Source organism: Microtus ochrogaster, chromosome 24 (genome assembly GCF_000317375.1).
Source record: "Microtus ochrogaster isolate Prairie Vole_2 chromosome 24, MicOch1.0, whole genome shotgun sequence".
NCBI classification, from domain to species: domain Eukaryota; kingdom Metazoa; phylum Chordata; class Mammalia; order Rodentia; family Cricetidae; genus Microtus; species Microtus ochrogaster.
This window is the reverse complement of record NC_022024.1, coordinates 4,648,810-4,672,769: the sequence shown is the minus strand read 5'-3', so window position 1 is coordinate 4,672,769 and position 23,960 is coordinate 4,648,810. Positions and strand designations below refer to the sequence as shown.

Below are 23,960 nucleotides of genomic sequence, written 5' to 3'. Positions count from 1 at the left end.
TCCCACAGCTGTGTCCGTCACGCTGGCTGTCGGTGCTCCCCCGCTCAGCTGCATCCCACAGCTGTGTCCGTCACGCTGGCTGTCGGTGCTCCCCCACTCAGCTGCGTCCCACAGCTGTGTCCGTCACGCTGGCTGTCGGTGCTCCAGCCCACAGCTGTGTCCGTCACGCTGGCTGTTGGTGCTCCCCCACTCAGCTGCATCACTGCTCTCGATGTTCGAGGACGGGCTCTTGCTATAAAGTCCTGGCTGGCTTCAAACTTTTAGTCCTGCTGTCTTTCTCTCCTGAGTATTGAAATTGTGCACATATGCTGTCATGCCTGGCTCTGATTTGAGGCTTTAAAAAACTATATAAACTAATGGCTGACAAAGTGGCTTAGTGGGCAAAGGTGATTGCCATCAACTCTGACTCCCTGGGTTCAATCCCCAGGACCTCCATGGTGCAAGAAGTGAGCTGACTCCTACAAGTTGTCCTCTGACCTCCACATATATGATGTGACACACATTCATACATACTAAATAAATAGTAATAAAAATATTTTAGAATCATTTTCTGTTCACTTTATTATCCTCAGTGTCTGCTCAATATCCAGTGCACAGGGAAACTTAATATTTGTTTAGTAAATTAATCACATAAAATAGGAGACAAGAAAGTTTAAAATAAAGCACTTTTAGATGCCGAAAGGATGAAGCAGTGCTCTTTTCCCCTAACAAATTTTGTGGCTTAACAATAATTGTTTCTAAAGCATGTAATTTCAAACTATTATACTTTTTATTATATCATACTTGAGAATTTTACATCTAAATACCTGCAATACATTAATAAAGTAAATGAAAGATAATACTAGATATTGGGAATTCGGTTTTTTTCTTCAAATATAGCTAAAGATATATTTCTTTAATGAGCTCTATCTCTAGTGGATCTAAGAACTTGGTAACTCCACTTTTATACTGAAATTTAGCATACTGTAGATTGGTTTGTTTTCCCCCTTTACTTAAAAGTAGAGGTAAGTAACAAACCTCTAAAGATTACTGCTAGAGAAATCAAAGTCTGTGTTCTTTTTGTAGGGAACTTTATTTCCTACAATATTGTGGATGGAGGCGAGTTGAACCTTCAGAAGGAACAGGAGAGAAAGGTGGTGCACTTTGTTGTCCCAGCACTTAGGACGCTGAGGCACAAGACTTCTAAGACCAACCTGGGCAGCACAGAGATGATGTTGCAAGAAGATAAAAGGGATGTGGGGACAGCTGCAACAGAGCCTTGCTGTCTTTTCCTAATTAGCTTCTTGTCCCCTTTTAGAGACTGCAGCTGCTTTTGTTGAACCCACTAAAGGAGATGTCCAGTATTAACCATCCAGATATTCGACTCAAGCAATTAGAATGTGTGTTGCAGATTCTGCAGAGTCAGGGAGACAGTCTGGGACCTGGATGGCCATTAGTTCTTGGAGTCATGGGAGCTATCAGAAATGATCAAGGGTAAGTGTTTGAAATGGATACCCAGCATGTAAGAGAGTTAGAAGGGACCCATCCTAAAGTCCTGTAGTGAAAGATTTTAATTTATCCCTTCCTGCTCATGTCCAGGATTCATCAGAACCTACCATAAACTACCCCCAGTTAGCTCTGGGAACTCTCAAGTATTATTTTGGGTTTCAAAGGAGAGAAGATACGTTGTTTTATGACATTTATATTAGATGTAAGATCTTACTATAAGATAAATAAACCAACATAACATAACAGATCTAAAGGACCTCATATATTAAGTTTTAAAAAAATGCTTTAAAATAACTTTATTCTTTTGTTTCTTAAACATTTCATCTGTGTTTACTGTATCCCAAACACTGCACTTGTTAACTGTTCTGTGTACACAAATAAACGGCCACTACTCTAGACTACAAGAAAGAAAGCTCTAGCGGTGAGGGGTGGAACCAAAAGTATAAATTCTTATAAATAACTTCATGTGCTTTTAAAAGCTATTTGCATTCGCCTTGAGTGTATTTGGGTGGCATTTTAGGGTTTTACACAGGGGAGTGGTGTAACCAGATGTGGCAGTGACAGCTGCCACTGTGCTGGGAGCACAGGATAGCAGGAAATGTGGACGTAATGACAGTGCTGTCTTAGCAGTAAGAGGGAGCTGAGGGCTTTAGTAGGTTGACTCTGGAGGCAGAGGGAGAAATGGCAGTCTAGAATGATCCTCAGATCTCTGACTTAGGTAAACTTGGGAATGTGATGCTATTGAATAAATAGGGAATACAGAAGGAAGAGCACATTTGAATGGGATTTAGGGTTTTACGTAGTTTGTGATAGAAGACCGGTAGAGCAGTTTAGCAGGTATTGATACATTTATCTGGAATTCTGCAGTATCACATACAGTTTTCTTTCAGTGACACATATAGTTGAGGTTTTGTTTTGTTTTTTGAGACACAGTTTCTCAGTGTAACAACCCTGGCTATTCTTGAACTTAGGCTGGGCTTGAAGTCACAGAGATCCTCTTGCCTCTGCCTCCTTAGGGCTAGGATTAAAGGTGTGTGCCACCATGCCCAGCTATCATTGAGTTTTATATTAAAACTATTAGGAAATTAATGAGACTATTAGAAAAAAGTTAATGTTTAAGTATTTATAATAGTAAATTTCCCTAAATAATATAGCATGTTGGAATGATTATCGTAAAGAAGACTAGTTTACACCAAGTTGAAGTTGATCTTCTCAACCCAGTGCAGTTTACAGAGTAGTGAAATGAATTGACATGCGTTCAGCACTTACGAACTCGATAGCATATTGAGAGCGCGATAATTAGTAGTTATTGTTTTTTTTTTTTTTACATTGTTTACCCTTTGTTCTAGCCTGTTTTCTATTACTGTGGTAAACACCATGACCAACAGTAACTTGAGGAGTAAGAATTTCTTTGTCTTAACACATCCTGGTCATTGTCCATCATGAAGTCAAGACAGGCTCTGTCACGCCCCACCTCATCCAGCAAGGATGATGCGCGACACACCGGAGCTCTTCTCACTGCAGTTTATTCCAGGACTTTATTCACTTTCTCTCTCTCTTCTCTTCTCTCCTCTCCTTTTCCTCTCTCTCTCTCTCTCTCTCTCTCTTTGACCTTTCTCTCTGGCCAAACCTCTCCCAGCCCTTAAGTAGGCATGGGCTGCCAACCCCGAACTGCCAGGTGGGCACTGCCCATAGGTTCACGCATATGCAGGCAGCTGATGATCATTGCGTGATCATAGCATAGGTCAGGCCTTAGCCATCTCAGGAGTTGATTATACATCTCCATCATGTGTGACACCACACAGCTCACTACAAGGCTCTAAAGCAGAAGCCATGGGGGAACCCTATGTACTGGGTTGCTTTCCTTGGATTACAACAGGGAGGACTTCCTTGTTCAAATTCTAAACTAAAGTTGGCTTGCTTGACGTTATTGTAAGGTGTGTTTCCTTACACCTTTCTTTTAAATGTGATTTATCTGTTTCCTTTGTGTTTTTAGAGAATCTTTAATAAGAACTGCCTTCCAGTGTCTTCAGTTGGTTGTGACAGATTTTCTACCAACAATGCCTTGTTCTTGCCTACAGATAGTTGTAGATGTTGCAGGTAGCTTTGGACTTCATAACCAAGAACTTAATATTAGTTTAACTTCTATAGGCTTATTGGTAAGTATCATTGCTTTTCTTGATTGTTATGTAGTAAGCAATGAATATAAGTGTGGTCTGGGATCTGGAAGTTTTTCCTGACTTCTAAGTACCAAGCACATCAACCATGGTGAATGAAATAACCTAGGAAACAAACCATCACTAGCAGGACGATGGACAAGCTTTAACGTTTATGAGGAGAGGCCTCAGGGAGACAGTCATAGTAATACATAGAAAGGAGACTCAGGATTTGTTGTTAGTGTGCAGATGTTGTGATCTTAAATAACCTTAATACATTTTCATAGACTATTTAGTTTACTTTGTTTACAACTTACATAGACTTGTAGTCTGTCAACAATACAGTTAGACCCGGGAGATAACCTATTATAGTGGAAGGCTCTGGAGACAGGCATGTGTGTGTTTTAGTTGTGTTTAGCTCTTGTTGGTTATAGAATTATTGACATGTAGTCTCATTTTACACATCGTGAGTACAGAGGTAGTATGTTAGGTACTGCAAGTATCACACATGAAGCAACTATGAAGAGAACAGGCTCCAATATTTGTAGTTTATCTAAGGAAATTGTTTGGACTCTCTTCACCTGTGTGTTGAAATTGAGAAAGTTTATAAAACTGAAGTTAAATCTCGTCGTAAGGTGGTTAGGTCTTTTTTTTCTTCAAAGATTTATTTATATTTTATATACATGAGTGCTTTCTCTGCATGTACACCTGCACACCAGAAGAGGGCATCAGACCCCACTATAGATGGTTGTGAGCCACCATGTGGGTGGTGGGAATTAAACTCAGGATCTCTGGAAAAGCAGTCAGTGTTCTTAACCCCTGAGCCATCTCTCCAGCTCTGGTTAGATCTTTTTAAAGGCAGCTGTTTAGCATCTCCTAAATGTTTATTATAACTCAGAAGTTCCATAGAATTCAACTGTAAACTTATCACACAAAGTCGGTAAGTTAGTGTTTTTCTGTGAAAACTATGACCGTGGAAGACAGTGTCATCTCATATACAGACCTGTTGACAAAGAGCAGCTGGGTGATTCAGGCTCAGTGTCCGCTAGACGTCCCCTCCTTTACTTTACATTGATTCAGTGTTGGAGCCACTGTGCTTCCATTGTTGGCCATCACCATGAATTCACATACTTTATTATCCTTGAAGGTAAAGCCTTTGGTATATGTGAAGATAGCAGCTAGTATTTCTGTATGAAATTATAAGTGATTAAGTGATATGAAGAAATTAATTTGTTGTGGTAATGTATTGTTTTATAGTTAACAACTATAATGGCTAGGCATTATGTATATATCAATACATTGAAGTTCATTATTCTATATAATTGAAAATTTTCATAATTAAAATGTACAAGACAATGAAAGTTAATGCTTAGACAAAATAGCCACATTCTCTTGAAATTAGACATTCGAATGAGAGAGATGCTTTTATTGAACCTGTTTTGAACTTTAAAACAAAATTTGTGAATAAAGTTATATTTTATACTTTTCTTTTTAGTGGAATATTTCAGATTATTTTTTCCAAAGAGGGGAAACTATCGAAAAAGAGTTAAATAAAGAAGAGGCGGCCCAGCAGAAGCAGGCAGAAGAGAAGGGAGTGTCTCTAAACCGGCCGTTCCACCCTGCACCGCCCTTTGATTGCTTGTGGCTGTGCCTTTACGCAAAGCTGGGCGAACTGTGTGTGGACCCGCGCCCCGCTGTGAGGAAAAGTGCAGGGCAGACTCTGTTTTCTACGATTGGTGCACACGGGACCTTGCTGCAGCATTCAACCTGGCACACGGTTATCTGGAAGGTACTGTGAGGTGTTTGGGGCTGGTAGCTTTTAGTTGACATGTGTTTTTACAGTTTACATCTTCAGGTAAATGTGTTGCCTTTGTAAAGAATCATTCCCGTGTATTTGTCTTCATTTTTACTCTGTTTGTTTGTGTATCTGTGTGTGTGTGTGCGTGTGTGTGCACCCCCAGAGACTAGTTTCTATCTCCATCCCCTCCCTCATCCATCCTGTTCTCCCTGATAAAGCAGAGTCCCCAGACCCTTACAGCAGCATATAAAGACTTGTCACCCTTCCTGGCCTTCCTTTCCTTTCTTGTTGCTCTGCTGGGAATGGAACCCAGCACTTTGTGCCTAACATTGTTAATTCATCTTCTGTTTGAAGCTCTGTCTTACAAAGCTCGCCTCCTCTGCTCCTCTGTTCGGTTCCCCACCATCCCATTTGCTCTCTGTTTCCCTTAAGTGCAAGCATTGGCCGAGTACTAGCTAGTGTTTACTTGCTCATTGTTTTTCCAACACTTCATTTAGCCATTTAGTCCTGAACTCAATCTGGACATCTCCATAATTATACTTTTTACCTGGAACTGCATCCTTGTCTCAAGTATTATCCCATACATGTTCCACTGATAACAATTCTTAGCTGATGTTCTGTCCAGTTGACTTTACGTTTTCATATTTTATGACTTTAAGGATACATGTAAGAGTACATGGTTACCTGTTTTAGTCAATTTTCTCTAATTTATTTATTTTAATAAAATTGCTACATGTTTTATAACTTCTAGTTTATTTTGCCATTACTTAAACTATGTCATCAGTGACCTTTTTTATGACCTTTAAAATAAATATCTAGGTTCTCTTTCATCTACTGGACCGAGTTCGAGAATCTTCTACTACAGCAGACAAAGAGAAGATTGAGTCTGGAGGTGGAAATATTTTAATTCATCATTCAAGAGACACAGCAGAGAAACAGTGGGCTGAGACATGGGTACTGACATTGGCTGGAGTGGCAAGGATCTTCAATACCAGACGATACTTGCTGCAGCCGCTAGGTATATAAATGTTTTCTTGTTCTGGTTACACAAATTAGGTTAAAAGAAATTTGGAGCACACATAGAAAATTCTTTTCGACTTTATATCTAGAAGCTATTCATGCAAATTGGTGGTTCTAAAACATGACTAAGTTTATAGCTAATTATGTAGAAAACATTTGGTAATTCTGGAGACTTTCTTGTTGCTGCACTGTGAAGGGATGAGTGCTACTGTCACCTAGAGTGTAGGGCCAAGAAATGATGCTGTACATACTGGAGTGTACAAGACAATGCTCAAAATAGAGATTGTCTAATTAGGGATGGCGGTGAGTTTGAGGCTGAGAACCCAAGGGAGGGTTGGATTGCTTTTGGTTTGGGTGGCAGTGTTGGGGACAGTACAGAAAAGTGGACAGCGGTACTATTGGACAGTCAGTGGGGTGGGAGAGGTCTACACACCTGTGTATGTGAGTGCATACACTTTGGTACACCTGATGGTCAGGAGACAACAGTGGGTGTCCTGCTGTCACTCTGCACCTCATTGCCTTGAGATCATTCTCCTACTGTTCTGCCCCACACACAACCACATCTAGCTTTTTATATGGGGCTTGGGGGCTTGAACTCATGTCTTCATGCTTGCACAGCAAGCACTCTGAAGTTAAAGCACATGGCACTGCACCTGTTTGGTTGTTTTTAAACATGGATCCTCGAGATTAAACCCGGCTCTTCATACTTGCATGGCAAGCACTTCACTAAATGAGCCAGTTACCCAGCCCCCTCAACAGTTTTAGTTTTCTGTTTTGTTTTTGAGACAGGGACTCTAGGGCTGGAGAGATGGCTCAGTGGTTGAGAGCATTGCCTGCTCTTCCAGGGGTCCTGAGTTCAATTCCCGGCAACGACATGGTGGCTCACAACCATCTGCAATGAGGTCTGGTGCCCTCTTCTGGCCTGCAGACATACACACAGATAGAATATTGCATGCATAATAAATAAATAAATAAATATTGAAAAAAAAAGAGACAGGGACTCTGTACATATACATAGCCCTGGATGTCCTGTAGCTCACTATGTAGAACAGGTTGCCTCTACTTCACAAGTGCTGGTATTAAAGGTGTGTGCCACCACACCTGGTGTATTTTGTTTAATTTAGGTTTTTCTCTGAGTGTATAATTTACATTTGATGGAATATACAATGTATCACTGTTTAACACCTGTTTTGACCTTATGGCAGCAGACACGAAGTGCTAAGTATTGATTTACTTCTTTCTTAAATGAAAATATAAGGCAGCTCAGGTGGCTTAAATAATTTTTTTATAATGTGAAACACTAGTTACTTTTCTTTTAACAGACCTATGTGCAATTATATATATTTATATGTGTGTGTATCTATATCTATCTAACAGACCTATGTCCAATTATATATATTTATATAATGTGTATATATACACATATATATACACACACACATAGACTTTTGGAAAGCTAACTTACTGGTTGTTTTTTCATGTTTGCTTATTTACTGTGTGTACGTGGTGAGAAGCATGCACACATGCCATTCATAGCATACATATGGCGGTCAGAGGAAAACTTGCAGGAATTAGTCCTCTCCTTCTACCAGTGTGGGCCACGGGAATTGAACTCTGGTCTTCCGGCTTGGTGGCGAGCTTCTTATCACCAATTTTGCCAACCAGTGAACACTTTTCTTCTTTTGACTCTGTGATGCATTTTATCCTGTCATTACTGTTGTAAAAAACATATGTAAGAAAACTCAGAGCTCTGAATTTATTGTAACATGAGAACTAAAGTATAAAGTCAAAATTTTATGCAGTATGACATATAGATCATTTAAACATTTAGACATTAAAATCATATATTATACTGTTAATGTTGTATCTTCTCCAGTGATTAAGAACGAGAGCATCTTAGGCTAGAGCTACAGTTTGGTGGTAGAGGACTTGCCCACCATACACGAGAACATCAGTTCAGGAACTAATACTGAGGGGTAGGGCATGTGTTTAAATTAATAATAAAAGTAAATGGAGAGGAGACCATGTCAATGAAAGCTTTTGTTTTATCCTCCTATATTTTATTCTATTCTCTTTAGGCAAAAGTAAATAAAATCTCTACAAATCGTTATGTTACCTACTTAACATATACATACCTATTTATAGAGATTTTCTATTATTTCTGTTTTATGGCATTTTGTTTGTTTGGTTTTTTTTTTTTTTTCTTTGCTTATTTTTCCAAAACAGGGTGTCTCTGTGTAGCCCTGTCTGTCCTGGAAATTACTCTGTAGACCAGGCTGGCCTCTTAAGTCAGAGATCTGCCTGTCTATGCTGGGATTAAAGGCGTGTGCCACCACGAGGCTGTTTTGATGTCTTTTTAATTTGCATTTTTTATTACATGTGCATGGGAGGGCATGTGTGGGCATTCTTCTCAGCATGCATGTGTGGGCATTCTTCTCAGCATGCATGGGCATTCTGCTCAGCTTACGTGTGGGCATTCTGCTTAGTATGCATGGGGAAGTCAGAGGAGAGCTTCAGGGAATTGCTATTCTCCTGCCACCTGTTTGGCACAGGGTCTGTTTCTGCCATTCAGTGTACTTAGGGTAACTAGCTTGTAGTGGCAGACTACCCATCATTCTTTGGGTTATAGAGGGGAGCTACCAATCATGCTTTGGGTTAGAGAGGGAGCTGCCCATGAGGCTTTTGTGATTCTGAGGATGGAGCCCAGTGTGAGGCTGTGCAGCAGGTGCCTTTCCTCTGAGCCATTTAGTCATGGTTTTAGTCCCTTAGGACCTACTTATATTCTTTTGAGTTTGGTGTCAGTTTAAGCAGAAAATGAAGTAAATATGCTCCAAAGTGTCTAAGAGATTATGGTCGTTTTTGTGCTAATTGTCTCTCCTCCCCCTTTTCTTGGTGCAGGAGACTTTTCAAGAGCTTGGGATGTTCTTCTTGACCACATTCAGTCAGCCGCACTCAGCAAAAACAATGAAGTATCCCTGGCTGCTCTGAAAAGCTTCCAGGAGATATTACAGCTTGTGTCACCTGTCAGAGACTCGGAGAAGCCTGAGACACCACCAGTGGTCAATGTGCCCGTACCTGTCCTTATAGGAAACATCTCAGGCCCAGGCCTGAACAGGCCATTTGTAAGGACAGATTCCATTGGAGACAAGCTTGGTAGATACAGTGCTGAGCCACCCATAGTGACTGATGAGCTCGAAGACTTGAACCTCTGGTGGGCTGCCTGGAATACCTGGTATAAGATCGGCTCTGAAAGCACAAAGCCACCTGTAACTTTTGATAAGCTCACCTTCATTCCCAGCCAGCCTTTTCTTACAGCTTTGATTCAGATATTCCCAGCTCTCTACCAGCACATAAAAGCTGGCTTCAACATGGACGACCTGCACAAGTTGGGGGTCATATTGCACAGCGCCGTTTCAGTCCCAATAAGTTCAGATGCGTCCCCTTTCATCCTTCCATCTTATACTGAAGCAGTTCTAACAAGCTTACAGGAAGCTGTGCTTACGGCTTTAGATGTTCTCCAAAAGGTAATGTCATTTTAATGGCTGCATAAACAATAATGAATATGGCTTTCTGGAGTTATTCATTTTGTAATAAGCTTCATGAGATAAAGTCAGATTTTTTTGAGGTTACTGTGTATGTATACTTTGGGATAGATTTAAGATTGTTAGGATTTTTTTTCTTTTAAAATTTTATTTATTTATTATGTATATAAGAGGGCACCAGATCTCACTACATATGGTTGTGAGCCACCATGTGATTGCTGGGACTTGAACTCAGGATCTCTGGAAGAGCAGTCAATTCTCTTAACCACTGAGCCATCTCTCCAGCCCCTGATTGTTAGGATTTTAAAAACTTATTCTTTTAAAAGAAGTAATTCAGTTCTGCTTTGAGTCGTTAAAAAGTTGCTTGCATCCTCTAATTTTAGATAAAGTTTATTCTGGGGCTGCAGAGACAACACAGGGGTTAAGAACATGGGCTGGGGTTAAAAATCTTCAAGAGGTCCCAGGTTCAACTCCCAGCACCCACATGCCAGGCTAAAACTGTCTGTAACTCTAGTTTCAGGGACCCGACACCCTCACACAGACATGCATACCGGTAAAACACCAATCAATGCTCATTTAAAAACAGCAACAACAAAAAAGAATTCAGTATAAAGTGAATTCTGAAATTATTGGTAGCCTATATTAAGACACAGGGTAAGTGTGTCAAAGTAGTTTTCTTACTACAGGTTTAAAATGTTTATTTTTGGCTGTGTGTTTTCTTTTCTACAGCAGCAAATCGCAGAATTGTTTGTTTGTTTGTTTGTTTGTTTGTTTGTTTTTGAAGACAGGGTTTTCCTGTGTAACAACCCTAGCTGTCCTAGAACTAGGTCTGTAGATCAGGCTGGCCTTGAACCCACAGAGATCTACCTACCTCTGCCTCCCGAGTACTGGGATTAAAGGCCATAGCCACCCAACCAAATGACAGATTTAAACAGATCTAAAATTCATTGAATAAATTCAGATTAGAAAAAGAAAGATCATATCAAAATGAAAGAGTTGTTTAGATTATTGGGGAAGTTGATACTGAAATTTCTAACTATCAGAATCCTAAACAAGGGCTGGCAGGGCGGCTAAACAGGTAAAGGAGCTTGCGTCCCAGCCCGACGATGGCCCTGGGGCCCACGGGGCAGAAGACACACATCCCAAAAGTTGTTCTACTCTCCACATCCATGCCACGGTGCAAGTGTCTGTACACACACATACACATATGAAATAAATGTTCTAAAAGGAAAGCTGAGCAGAATTGGGTGTAAGGAGTCTTCTCTGACCCCAATTTGTGGAAGTCTGAGGCAGGGAGGCTCACGTGAAGTGTGAGCCCAGCCTTAGCTACAGTGTGAAACTCTACCTTGAGAAACAAACACGGCCAGAAAAGGCCAGCTCAGCAAAGTGTCTGAGATGAGAGGGTGGCAGTCCTGCTGTCCAAGCATCTGTGAGCTGTCTGTCTATCGGTCAGGCCTGTTTTCTAGGTACCCAGCTGCTGATGTTGCGGTGGTGACCATGGTCCCTATAAACGGCCTCTGGAGGCAGTCAGGCTAAGAGTAGTTCTTTATCTCTGTAACCGTAGTTGCATTGTACAAGAAACAAATTGTGAACAAATGCAGAGTTTAAGATAATCTTACATTCAAAAATTGTTTGAGGGGCATGAATTTCTATAACTGAAATCAAAATAAGTTTTAAAATTTTTCATTGAAGAAAAACTATATTTCATCAAACTTTGCCCCTCTGGTTAAATTACCCAAATCCATTGTATATACATTTCACTAAAGTAAGTAAAAAAGGCTTTCTGGCCAGAAAAGTATTCATCTGGAGAATTGCCAGGTTCTTGAACTCTTATAACTGCATATTCAGGTTTGTTACATATGCATAGAAGGTAATAAAAAACAGTACACATCCCCTTTATTTCAAGATAAAACTTGAACTTTGACTTTTTAATAATTCCACTTTAGCGGAATATCCACAAATAGAATTATCCATTGTGGCTTTAGGAATTTGTTCTGAGCTTTGGCTCTGAAAATAGAATGTAACATCATTTCAAAACCTGATAATTTTTTACATAACTAAAATAATTTTGCATGAGTCTTTTAAAGATTTACTTTTCAAATATAATGCTGTGAATATATAACCAGGCATGGGGTAGCAACAAGTTGTTGTGCCCATGAGCCTTACAGTGAAGTCAGCTTCATCTTGACCTAGTGCTGGTCTCCTGACTGCCCTGTGGCAAATCTCAGGGACTGTGCCACAGCGTTACCTGGCACCTGTCTTAACATGCTTGCTTGCCCTTTCCCTTCTGTGTTACAGAATAAATCACACTTCATCGGAATCATTTTTAACCTGACTAACCACTTTCAGGTTGGCTTTTACTTTTTAAATAATTGTTTGAATAGCTTGAATCCCAAGTGTGAAAAGATGGCCTATTGTATGAGGTGGTGCAGTTCTTTAGATTCTATGACTGAACAACTGAGTTCACAGGGAATAACTTTCTAGAGTTCGTGCTGTGCTTTCTAATGTTCACATTTTGTTTATAGGCCATCTGCGTTGGACCAGAAAACATGCAGATAATGTACCCAGCTATATTTGACCAGTTACTGGCATTTGTAGAGTTTTCCTGTAAACCTCCACAGTATGGACAGCTGGAAACAAAGCACATTGCAAATGCAAAATATAATCAGGTAGTTTACAAATTGTGTTTATTCTTTAATGAGTTATGGCTTATCAGTGAGTTCCAATTAAGGTAAACTTTGGCTACCTAAGAAAAGGCGTTCGTTTGTACTCGTGTGTTGGACAGTAGAAGTTATCTGAGACACCGCGTCTGTGAACCTTTTCCTCCTGTTTGTGACTCTCCTCTCCCAGATGGCTCTCCTGAAAGCTCGCCTTTCACTTCCCTGTTTCTTCAAAAAAGAACGTTCCATTATACCTTTTTCTTGGCTACCCCATTCTTCTAGAAAATGACATGTAAATCTCTGAGCCTAATCTTACCATAAAATAGTGCAAGGTGAAGAAATCTGCGTGTACTAAATGAGTTATCCATTGCTGGTGTGAAATTTAGTTGGATTTTTACATAAATTTTCATAGCCTTAGTTGGCAAATTATATCTTCATTTTTACTTAGACAAAAGTAAATTTTTGACTGCATGTACATGCTGATTTTCTTCAACATAAAAATTATAATTATATATAGTCCGAAAATAGTTTTAATATGTATTAATTTTTCTCATTCTATTTGTCTTGCATCACAATGGAATCACAATAGATCCAACTATTTGCACCGGTGAGTTAAATTTCCTAAAACTGTCCTAACCTAACTGGCAACACGTAAAGCCCGCCTTCCCAGTCTTGACAGAATGCTCTCTCTGCCTCCCTAGTAGTTGTAACTTCTGCCTGGCTGAAATGATTTTTAGTGAAATACATATGTTTTTGAAAACTTTGCATGTAATATGATCTGATCTAGAACCAAGGCCTGAACTTGTAAGGAAAGGAGCTTTCTTTTCAAAAACAATCTCGTTTCCTTCAGTCCCATTACCTTTAATTCCATGTGAAAATATTACTTTGTAGGCGGAATGGGTAGCCTTGAATTATGTGCCATTTGCTGAGAGATCTTTGGAAGTAGTTGTGGATTTGTACCAAAAAACAGCCTGTCATAAAGCAGTGGTGAATGAAAAAGTCCTCCAGAATGTTATTAAGGTAATGTATCTTTTTTATCTCTATAATTTTATTTGATATTTTAAATTTAGTGAAATTTCTCTTTAGGCGATATTTTGGAATGAATGAAAAATATTGTTAATTATATTGACCTCAAATGCATGCATTGTATTTAGCAAGCCCTTTTTTTAGTCTGTGAGTGACTTTGGGGTGGGGAGTGTCAGATTGATCCCATAGCCTCTCAACTGCCAGGCAGGCGCTTTTCTGCCAAACTGTATCTCTAGTCTAGTAAGGGCTTTCCTCACAGTGGATTTGCTATAGTTCTTAAAGAATCCTCTACTCTTGAGGATGCTTAGTTCTCAGGGATGCACTCAGGATCAATCTAACTTGCAATGCAGACTCATTTTTAAAAGAACAGTTCCTTATTTGTATATAGTATATAGATTATCATGTTGATTTTGTCTTTTTTTTAGCTTAAACTCTTGTTCATTGTGTTTCTTCTTCTATTTGAAGTACAAATCTAAATGTAAATGTCCAAGTTTTATATTCTGGCATGGTTAATTTCAGTATTAGAAAAAGTTCATTAAAATATTTGAGCAGAATATAGAACTCAAGGAATTTTAGGTGTGAAACTTGAAAGTGATGGTATTTTCACATTATTACTCTCCCCTAACTTCTTTTGAAGGATAGATGCATCTGAACGAATTCCTTTCTGCTGGGGGAAGCAGGTCAGGATAGATGGAGACACTGTGAGCACAACATGGTAGCAACGGATATGTGACCCAGCACTCAGGAGGCTGAGGCAGGGAGACAGACAGAGGTTGTGGCCAACCTGAGCTACAGCAGTGAGACTGTGTGTCCAGTTTACAAACACATGGAGCTTTCAGAGGTCAGGTTAGCTCAGTGGTGCTGGATTCTTAGCATACAAAAGACCCTGGGTCTAGTTCCCCGTTCCAAAGAAAATGAAAAGTCTAGGAAGTAGGCTTTGGGGTCTCTGCCTGAGAATCAGTCTTTCTTAACCTGCTTTTCAGGGGAGATCACTTGCCACACTGTCTTTTTACAGCTTTGTTGGTGTTTTGTTTTAAATGCAGCTGTGTGTGTTTTAACTGATCTCAACTGTCCTCCCCCTCAGACTCTCAGGGTTCCTCTCAGTTTGAAGTATTCCTGCCCTTCGGAAAGCACGTGGAAACTGGCAGTAGCTTCTCTCCTCAAAGTCCTTTCCATTGGGCTGCCTGTCGCCCGACAGCATGCTTCTTCTGGAAAGTTTGACAGCATGTGGCCAGAATTAGCCAGTACACTTGAAGACTTCCTCTTTACCAAAAGGTCAGCTCATTGATCTGAAAGGAAGAGCCTTTAGAGAGATGGAAGAGTGTCTGTCGAGTGTTCAGATCTGGGTTGACAGACTGACCAGACTCAGTGGACGGGCATCTGTGTGTTCCTTCCTTTCTCACTGCTCGTAACTCGTAACTGACTGGAGGCAGCCAGAGGGAAAGGACTAGTGCCTGGTGTAGAGGTCTTGGTGCTCTTGAAGGCCTGCTAACCATCCAGCTGTAGTGGAAAACTGTGCTTGATATCTCTAAACCTAAATGCTTTGGTGCTGTTTTATGCCTGCAATATAAAAGGAAGTAATACAGGCTTAAATGTCAAGAAAGCAGTTCAAACTGTGGCCTTGCCATTTATTTATGTGAGGTGTGGTGGCTGACGTGTGTTCTTAGGCACATATGGCCTCAGCGTTCCCTCTGTTGCCTCCGGTCTCACTGCTTGCTTCCTGGGGTTGCAGTGAAGATCCACAAGAGTAAGGCCGACAAAGTTCCTACAGACACTGACTGATTTAGCTGTTGTAACAGCCGCGCTAGTTCAGTTGTTCGTAGACAGTTAATATCTCAGTGTTTGGTGAATTTATGACCATATTACTATCCATGAATTAGAAAGGCTAGAATCCTTGGATTCTAGATTTGATTCTTTCAGAGCTATTTATTTCTCTGTTCTTGTTGTAATAACTTGGTTTTAGAAAATCTAAATCTTTTTTATGGATGTTCACTTATATTTACTGTAAAGAATTTAATGCTTTGTATTACAAATTTATGGGCTTGATTGAGGGTCTTTTATGTCAAGATCATTATAAAAAAATTCAGATGTACTCTCAATGGTGACTTTAGTTGTGGATGGTATTATCTATAAACCTTTCTTTTTTATACATTATACCAAGAGAAGTTTTAACAAATCATTTATACAAACTACTTGAATTTAAAAGGGCATTCTTTTAAGTGTAAGATGATGTCTCAACCTGAGAAGGAAGAGCTAATGTTTATCATTTGAATACTGTTTCTCTCTCCTGTTTGTTTTACCTTTAAAAAATCAAATCTCTTTTTTTTTCTTTTTTAGCATACCTCCAGATAATCTTTCTATTCAAGAATTTCAAAGAAATGAAAGTATTGATGTTGAAGTAAGCAAACTTAGAAACATTTCCTGTATTTTTGACTATTGGATGATTATAAATGGGATTTGAACACTTTAAAAGTTTTTAATTTTAGCAGGGGGAAGGGCACACGTGTGCATGTCTCTCTCTGTCTCCCTGTGTGTGTCTGTATGTGGGTCAGAGGGCAACTCTGTGGAGCCTCCCACTTTTACGTCGGTTCTGTACCAGCTGAACCATCTTGCCACCCTGAAGTTTTTAGCTTTGAAGTTTGGGTTGGGATCTGTTGTCTTTAAGTGAAGTAGCTTAATTTAAGTTGATCAAGTAAATTATTTTCAGGTGGAGACTTCAAAGTGTTTGCATCATCATAGATTTGTCAAGATGTCACCTCTGTGCCATTACTGTTTAAACCTTGGATGAGCTTTTTCTTTCCTTCCAAGGATAAAATGAACTGTATGTCAGGTTAAGGTATTTGACAAAAATTAGCTGTGCAGTGGTGGTGCATGCCTTTAATCCCAGCACTCAGGAGGCAGAGACATGCAGAACTTTGTGAGTTTGAGGCCAGCCTGGTCTATAAGAGCAAGTTCTGGGACAGCAAACCAAAAAAAAAAAAAAAAAAGTGTAACTTTAGTTTCTCATAGTTTATAATTTCTGATTATAAGAAATTTAATCTTATTTTTGGATATTTTATTTTAGCATGGGTGAGTTTCAGTTTTTCTGTATATTTACATTTGTGATGAAGATCAATCTATTATAAAAATTATAGTATAGTAAACCTTGATGTCAGTGATCATGTGTAGTAACAGTAAAACTTCATGTACTTCTATCAGGGAAGGTTCTTTAATTTCTTAAAAAGTAAAATTTAACTTTTACTCTAGAAATTACACTTGGTCTGTTTCAAGGAAACAACTATCTTTGACCCCCTCTGTTCTAGGTTGTTCAGCTCATCAGCGCAGAGATCCTCCCGTATGCCAACCTTATTCCTAAAGCCTTTGTGGGGCAGATGATGACCATGCTCAACCGGGGCTCCATCCACTCCCAGTCACCCTCATTTACAGGTGTGCTATTTCAGAGGCTTTTACAGTGCTCAGAAGCTGAGAAGGCGTCTTTAATTCTCTGTTTAAATGTAAACCAGAGAATGGAGAAGTAATTTTTAGTGATGTGGTGTTGTAGACTGCTAAACTTTATGGGGGAAAATATAGGTGTGTTCGTTTTTGTAAGGTCTGATTAAATAAGTTACATGGTGCTTCTGGGATCTCATGGGGTCATTTGGTGGACAAAGCTTACAGTTCTGTAAAGTCGTAGATTATTGTCAGGAATGTAGTGTAAAGGAGAGTGCTCTGCCACTTAGCATGTCGGTTCTCTAGGGAAAATGCCTTAACATTTGTCCAAGGAATAAAGCCCTTAGGGAATGCCTACCGTGCACGGTCTTATGCTGGAAAGTATAGCCTTTCTCAACATTTCTGAGAATAGGCACCGCAGCTTTAAAGACAGCTGTGTTTGTCTGACTGGAAAGCTCATAGTCCTCAGGCAGAGACTGTGGGAACATGCTCCTTCTAGTGTCAGCATGTCTTAATCTGCTGCTGCCTAATTTGTCTTTTCTCATTATTTCTCTCTATGAAAATATGGATTCAAATCTCAGATGTAATTGTGATATCATAATGTGAATTTTTTCTGAGAGATTATTAATTTTTGCAGTATAGACTCTTAATCCTAGCATTTACTACATCCATGAATAATCTGTGATATTTTAAAGAACATTTGTACAGTTTGACCTCTAGATGGCTCTCATACTACTTACAAAACAAAATAAATTTTTTCCCACTCATTCAAAAGTTTTAAAAAATTGGCCTGTAAATTAATCAGCATGGGAATTTAAGAGGAAAAGAATTATGTGGACTTAATGTTTGTATCATACTTCTATTTAAAATGCTAGATATTCTAATGAAGTACAATCGAATGAGGTATAACTATTTCCAACTAAGTCAGCACCGAGGTATCAGGTGTGCTCTCGTCCTAGACTTCTGATAATCTCACTGTTATGTGTTTATGAAGTGTGCCACACTGAAAGGCACCTGCACACCCTTCTGGGGGCTCTGCATGAAGCGCATATCCCTCAGCTTTACCTTCGAGATTTTCTATAAGCACACAGGACATCCCATGCCCAACAAGTTCCTGTGATGGCTGGGTTCTTGGCTGTTTAACAGGACCTGATAGCCAGAGTTCATAGACTGTGAATGGAAAGGCCAAAACCAACGCGTAAATAAAAGAAACTGAGTTGATTTGTGTTTCAGATTCATGAGGGATAACAGTTTATCACCGTCACTGCAGAGAAGTGTGACAGCAAGCTGGCGTGGCAGCTGGAACAGCACACTGAGAACTCAAGTCTTGAGCCCCTGGCAGGAGCCTCAGAATGATAGGAGGAGCTAGGAAGGGGAGGCGTGGTCTGATTGGGAGAGACTGAGACCACACCTCATGAGAGAGAGAGAGAGAGAGAGAGAGAGAGAGAGAGAGAGAGAGAGAGAGAGAGAGAGAGAGAGAGAAGGGAGGAAGGGAGGGAGAATGAGTATATACTGGGGAAACCTCGCAGTCCACCCCTAGTAACTTCCCCAAACAGTGCTTCCTACTAGGAGCCAAGTGTGCCGATGTCACAGCATCTGCTAAGTGACAAAGAAAGTGGAGCAGATGCCAATAGAAAAATCTGCGCTATAATCAAAAAGAAGTAAATGGAGCAGAGGTGTCTAATGTGATAGTGCGTCTCCAGGAAGGACAGAAATATCGACAAGGGAATTTTTGAAGACATGTATCTTCACATTAGAAATGATAACTCGGTACCCAAAACAGTGGAAGGTAAAAGGCCCTTAGTAAGACATATCAGAAAATATCAATGTACTTAAAATAGAAAGAACATACGGAAAACATTCAGAGGCACAATCTTTTAAAATGGCCTAGAAGTTCTCCTTCCCAGAGACTTGCCGTGGTGGCTAGAAATGAAGACTTTTCACCGTGGTGGTGCATGCCTAGGCTCAGCTGGGCAGATTGGAGTACAGAAGGGTTTTCCTCCGAGTTCTCTAGAGCAGCTGGAGGGGCTGGGAGCCACATCTGAGTACCACAGTAAAATAATGACACCTTCAAGAGAGCAGCAGAAATTTACCTTCTGTTCATCCTTTTTTAGCAAGCCACTGCAGAAATCTTGATGAGAACATAGTAAACCAGGAAAATGGAAGGCTTGCATTGTAGGAAGTGCAGCCCAAGGGAGAATGGTGTTGGCCAGCCAGAGACTGCTTTCAGGTTAAGGCTAGACAACAGGCTTAGAGAAGAACTAGTCTAGACCAGAGCAGACTCCCGTTCCTAGGAAAAGAGAAAAGATAATAAAGACAGAAGAGGCAACGAGTTGTGACTTGATTTATAGTAAGTTCTTGAGAAGTTCCTGAGGTTTGGTTTTGTTTAAGATGGGGTTTCAGGTACTCCAGGCTGGCCTCAAAAAATAAATAGCTTCAAATAGCTGACTTCAAACTTCCTATTTAGCCTAGAATGGCCATGAACCTCTCTTCCTCCTGCTGGAGTGACAGACGAATGCCACTGTGGCCATTTATCTGGTAATGGGAGTAGAAGCTGGAAGTTAGACTCAGGGCCTTATGCATGCTAGCCAAGCACTCTACCAATCAGTGACATCCCTTGTCCTTGGGACTCATTATACAGAATTTTCAAAAGGTGAAAAGACAAGAAAATTGTTGGGCCCGACATGTGTTTGCCCCCTCTGATGATTGTTCAGTCATCAGAACCCACGTGGTGCAGGGATAGAGAAGTGACTCATACGAGTTGTCTCCTGACTGCCGCATGCATGGTGTGGCGTGTGAACACACACACACACACACACACGATAATGTAAAATCAAGAAAGAAAATGCCCATTATGGACAGCCTTCTTTTTCACATTCCAAGAGGGAAAATTGTTTTGCTTTGTTTTTACTAAATACTAGGTTGTTGATCCGTGCTTTTCATCTTACTGAGGGTATATTCTTATTTCTAGTTCCTAGCTTGCTGGACTCATTAGCATGCATTATTTTAGCATTTTATTAATTATCAAATGTTGTTAATTTTACAGAAGCAGAGATTGACATTCGTTTGAGAGAAGAGTTTTCTAAGATGTGTTTTGAAACACTGCTCCAGTTTTCCTTCAGTAACAAAGTCACCACACCCCAAGAAGGCTACATCTCGCGAATGGCGCTCACCGTGCTGTTAAAGCGGTCTCAGGATGTCCTACATCGCTACATAGAGGACGAAAGGCTGAGCGGAAAGTGCCCTCTCCCCAGGTACGTGCTTGATTAAGAAGGGAGCACACTGATATGATATCCTAGTTAGTGACAGAGACGGCTCGAAAACCAAGAGATTTCCTGAGGGATCTGGGTGAGCCTGAGGTGGCTGATAATTGAATCTGCCCTTTACAAGGTAAGTATTCATAGGCTTTGCTGCATATATGTAAGGGTTTATTATTATTATTATTATGCTATTTCAGGTCTCTCTTGGAGATTAAGAAATCTGTGATACATGTATTAAATTACATTTTTAACCTGGAAAAAAATTTGAATCTGAAAAGAGATCCTCTACCAGAGGTTTCTGTGTAAGGACTTGCATGAAAACATAATCTTTTTCTCTAAAGAGAAAATAAGAGATTAAATCACTTCCCAGGGTTATTGTTGAGTGTCACTTCTGGCTGCATAGAGGACGAAATCTGTATCTGTTCCCTGCCCCTCTCATCTCGGTGTCTTCTAATCTGCCTAAGGAAGCCTTCACCCTAAGCTGATTCCTTCTTGTATATCCAACTTGTGTTCATGGCAGGGCCTCCAGGGCTAAATCACAGTGGGGTGGTAGAGAAAATTTAGCAAATATGTAATCATAATTTTTTTTAATGTAAAAATAAGTTTAAGTCAAAGCAGACAGGAAATATAAACTGAGATACCCAAGTTAGGAGAGTCAGGAGACCTCTCTATGATTAGGTACAGGTGCAGAGGCAGGCCACCTCCACAGGTCCCCAAGTCCTGTGTACACTCTTGTCTCTATCCGTTTCTGAAGTAGGACCTGACAAAGGATATCGATTTTCTTTTTAAATGTTGAAATGTTCTTTATCAAATTGCTGACCACAAATTTATGCCAGTTTAGATTCCCCAGGAGTATATGAATACCTTTCCTCAGTCTCCAGCATCTTAAAATTCTTTACTCATTTAATAGTTATTTTACAGTTTTCTAATTTGGTGAATGAAAGTCACAAAAATCACATTTTAAAAAATGACCAATACTTAATAACCATCTGCAATCTTGAAATTTAAATTTCTACATTATAAATTATACCTTCAAATGTATACACAAAAACTTTCCGTTGAAAGCTTGCTAGTAATTTGATTATGGAGATGATTAAAAATTTGTTAATTAAAGTTGATACGTGACATGTGCATGAAAGAGCAGAGACAAAGCTTCTTGAGTGAAGAGTATATTAATTAGATCATAATATTCGTTCAGAAAATACCTTTCCTTCATCTTCTGTGTTGAATATTTAACTAGCTCCTCTAATATTTCTTTTTTGTTCTTATCATTTATGTGTCCATGTGCATCATTAGTGCACATGCCTAAGGAGCCCAGAAGTGTCTAATCTTCTGAAGCTAGAGCGATAAGCAGTTGTGAGCTGTCTGACATGCTCTTCTGCAAGAGCAGTATACACTGCAGACCACTGGGCCATCTCTCCCACTCTGCATACTTTCTCTAACGTGAGCTCTGTCTGTAGTCACTGGTAAAGTTGTTTCATTCTGGGTTGCAGAATTACGTGTTTTCTGTATGCAACATCTCACCATCGAGCTTCTTGCAAAGAAGGTTTGATGTCTAGAGATGCAGTTCAGTAGTCCCCAACTACACAAACAGTTCAGTAGTCCCCAACTACATAAACAGTTCAGTAGCCCCCAACTACATAAACAGGGCCTGATAGTGAGTGAGGCAGGAGGATCAGAAGTTCAGTAGTCCCCCAAACTACATAAACAGGGCCTGATAGTGAGGCAGCAGGATCAGAAGTTCAAGGGCGTCCTCAGTTACAGGTTTGACATCAGCCTGAGGAATCCGAGATCCTGTCTCAAATTTAAAAAGAGAAGAAAACTTGGGAGGCAGAGGCAGGTGGATCTCTGTGAGTTCGAGACCAGCCTGGTCTACAAGAGCTAGTTCCAGGACAGGCTCCAAAACCACAGAGAAACCCTGTCTCGAAAAACCAAAAAATAAAAATAAAAAAAAAATAAAAAGAGAAGAAAAGAAGAGGGAAAAAGAGGCTTGAAGTGCTGCCCTGTTCAGTACTGGGAAGGCCTGGCTGTCTGTGGGATTACAGATCCGACCAGTGCTAGCAGAGACCAGAGGGCAATGCAGCTATTCCTGTTAGAGCAGGGTATTCTTTTGGACCCTTTTAGTCTTATGTGCTTATATTTATTGTTGGATGTTGCTACACAGGCCATCTCAGAATTAATTTCAGGCATGTTTCATGTCTTACAAAATATCAATAAATAAACACCTGAGTATTGTTGCAATTTTGAGTATACTTTTGGCAACATTATAAAATATGCATCTCTTTCATGTAATCTTTAGCAAATTTCCATTAATATTAATTAGAAAACAAAAATTGTGTTGTAGAGAAGTTGTTAAAGCCTGTGTTGTAAAGTATTTTAATTGTAAATAGTTGCACGTGTCTTATAAATGTAGATTTTTCAGGAGTTGACTTCCTCCCTTTCATTGACAGTTTTGGTAGAGTAACTAAAAATCAGATTTGTGTCTGGAATGCAGGCATGTATATTGTTTGCTATACAGGTGTATATATGTGTTTGTATCTGGAAATACAGGTGTATTTGTGTTTGCTATCAATATGTGCTTGACAATGTTTCCTTTTATAAGAATTTAACATCTTGGCCGGGCGGTGGTGGCGCACGCCTTTAATCCCAGCACTCGGGAGGCAGAGGCAGGTGGATCTCTGTGAGTTTGAGACCAGCCTGGTCTACAGAGCTAGTTCCAGGACAGGCTCCAAAGCCACAGAGAAACCCTGTCTCGAAAACCCCCCCCCCCCCAAAAAAAAAAAGAATTTAACATCTTTTATTTTATTGTATTCAATATTTTTCCAAAATGCAGCTATTTGTACAAACTTTGTGGGGAAAAATACTCAGTGTATCTTTAAAATCTTAATGAAAATTATCTCTCTTATCTATTTTAGGCAACAGGTAACAGAAATCATATTTGTTTTAAAAGCAGTCAGTACTCTCATTGACTCGCTTAAGAAAACTCAGCCTGAGAATGGTAAGTGCTTAAAACTTGGTTATCATACAAGACATTACACATATCTGTAGTAATGAGAAGGAACAGGCTGCATTCCGTTCTGGCTAGCTTAACCCCTGAGATAACCGCACGAAATAACCAGTGAGCAGGCCCCTCATGTTACACATATCTTCCATTAGTGGGCTTTGTGCTATTGCTAAGTCAGCTGAAGTTCAGAATGCGACCACCATTGTGCTTTCTGTTCTACCGTTATTGTGGTGACAAAACTCAAGTCCATTACAATGTCAATTCAGGAATATTAACTTGGGATGTTTAATCTTTATATTAAATGACCTATTTTTTAAAAAATGTGGTAAGCCAGCAAGATGGCCTGGCCTGACACCCTGAGTTTAGCAAAAACAGAAGACAACTGAGTGCACAAGTTGTCCTCTGACTTCCTACATTCCTGCACAAGGATAGCAGACACACAGTGACAAAACAAACAGACAACTGCAGGTGCCTGAGAACAGCATCTGAGCTGCGGTCTGGCCCCACCCACACCTGTGCACCTGCACACACATCTGAGCTGCGGTCTGGCCCCACCCACACCTGTGCACCTGCACAC

At 40.0% G+C, this 23,960-nt stretch overlaps 1 protein-coding gene across 5 annotated transcripts in view; it reads left to right on the top strand.

The window, feature by feature from the left end:
- Mon2 (MON2 homolog, regulator of endosome-to-Golgi trafficking) overlaps positions 1 to 23,960 on the top strand; it is a 76,861-nt gene that overhangs the window by 47,342 nt on the left and 5,559 nt on the right. For 3 of the 5 annotated variants that reach the window (XM_005357937.3, XM_005357938.2, XM_013350287.2), the window contains 13 exons: positions 1,298 to 1,473; positions 3,485 to 3,647; positions 5,140 to 5,433; positions 6,262 to 6,460; positions 9,361 to 9,986; positions 12,530 to 12,673; positions 13,254 to 13,271; positions 13,556 to 13,684; positions 14,775 to 14,965; positions 16,028 to 16,088; positions 16,993 to 17,116; positions 20,166 to 20,373; positions 23,295 to 23,377. In XM_005357937.3, coding sequence (XP_005357994.1) covers positions 1,298 to 1,473; positions 3,485 to 3,647; positions 5,140 to 5,433; positions 6,262 to 6,460; positions 9,361 to 9,986; positions 12,530 to 12,673; positions 13,254 to 13,271; positions 13,556 to 13,684; positions 14,775 to 14,965; positions 16,028 to 16,088; positions 16,993 to 17,116; positions 20,166 to 20,373; positions 23,295 to 23,377 — 2,416 coding nt within the window. The remainder of the gene's footprint in view (positions 1 to 1,297; positions 1,474 to 3,484; positions 3,648 to 5,139; positions 5,434 to 6,261; positions 6,461 to 9,360; positions 9,987 to 12,529; positions 12,674 to 13,253; positions 13,272 to 13,555; positions 13,685 to 14,774; positions 14,966 to 16,027; positions 16,089 to 16,992; positions 17,117 to 20,165; positions 20,374 to 23,294; positions 23,378 to 23,960) is intronic. The other 2 variants (XM_013350285.2, XM_005357939.3) reach the window with 1 other exon arrangement.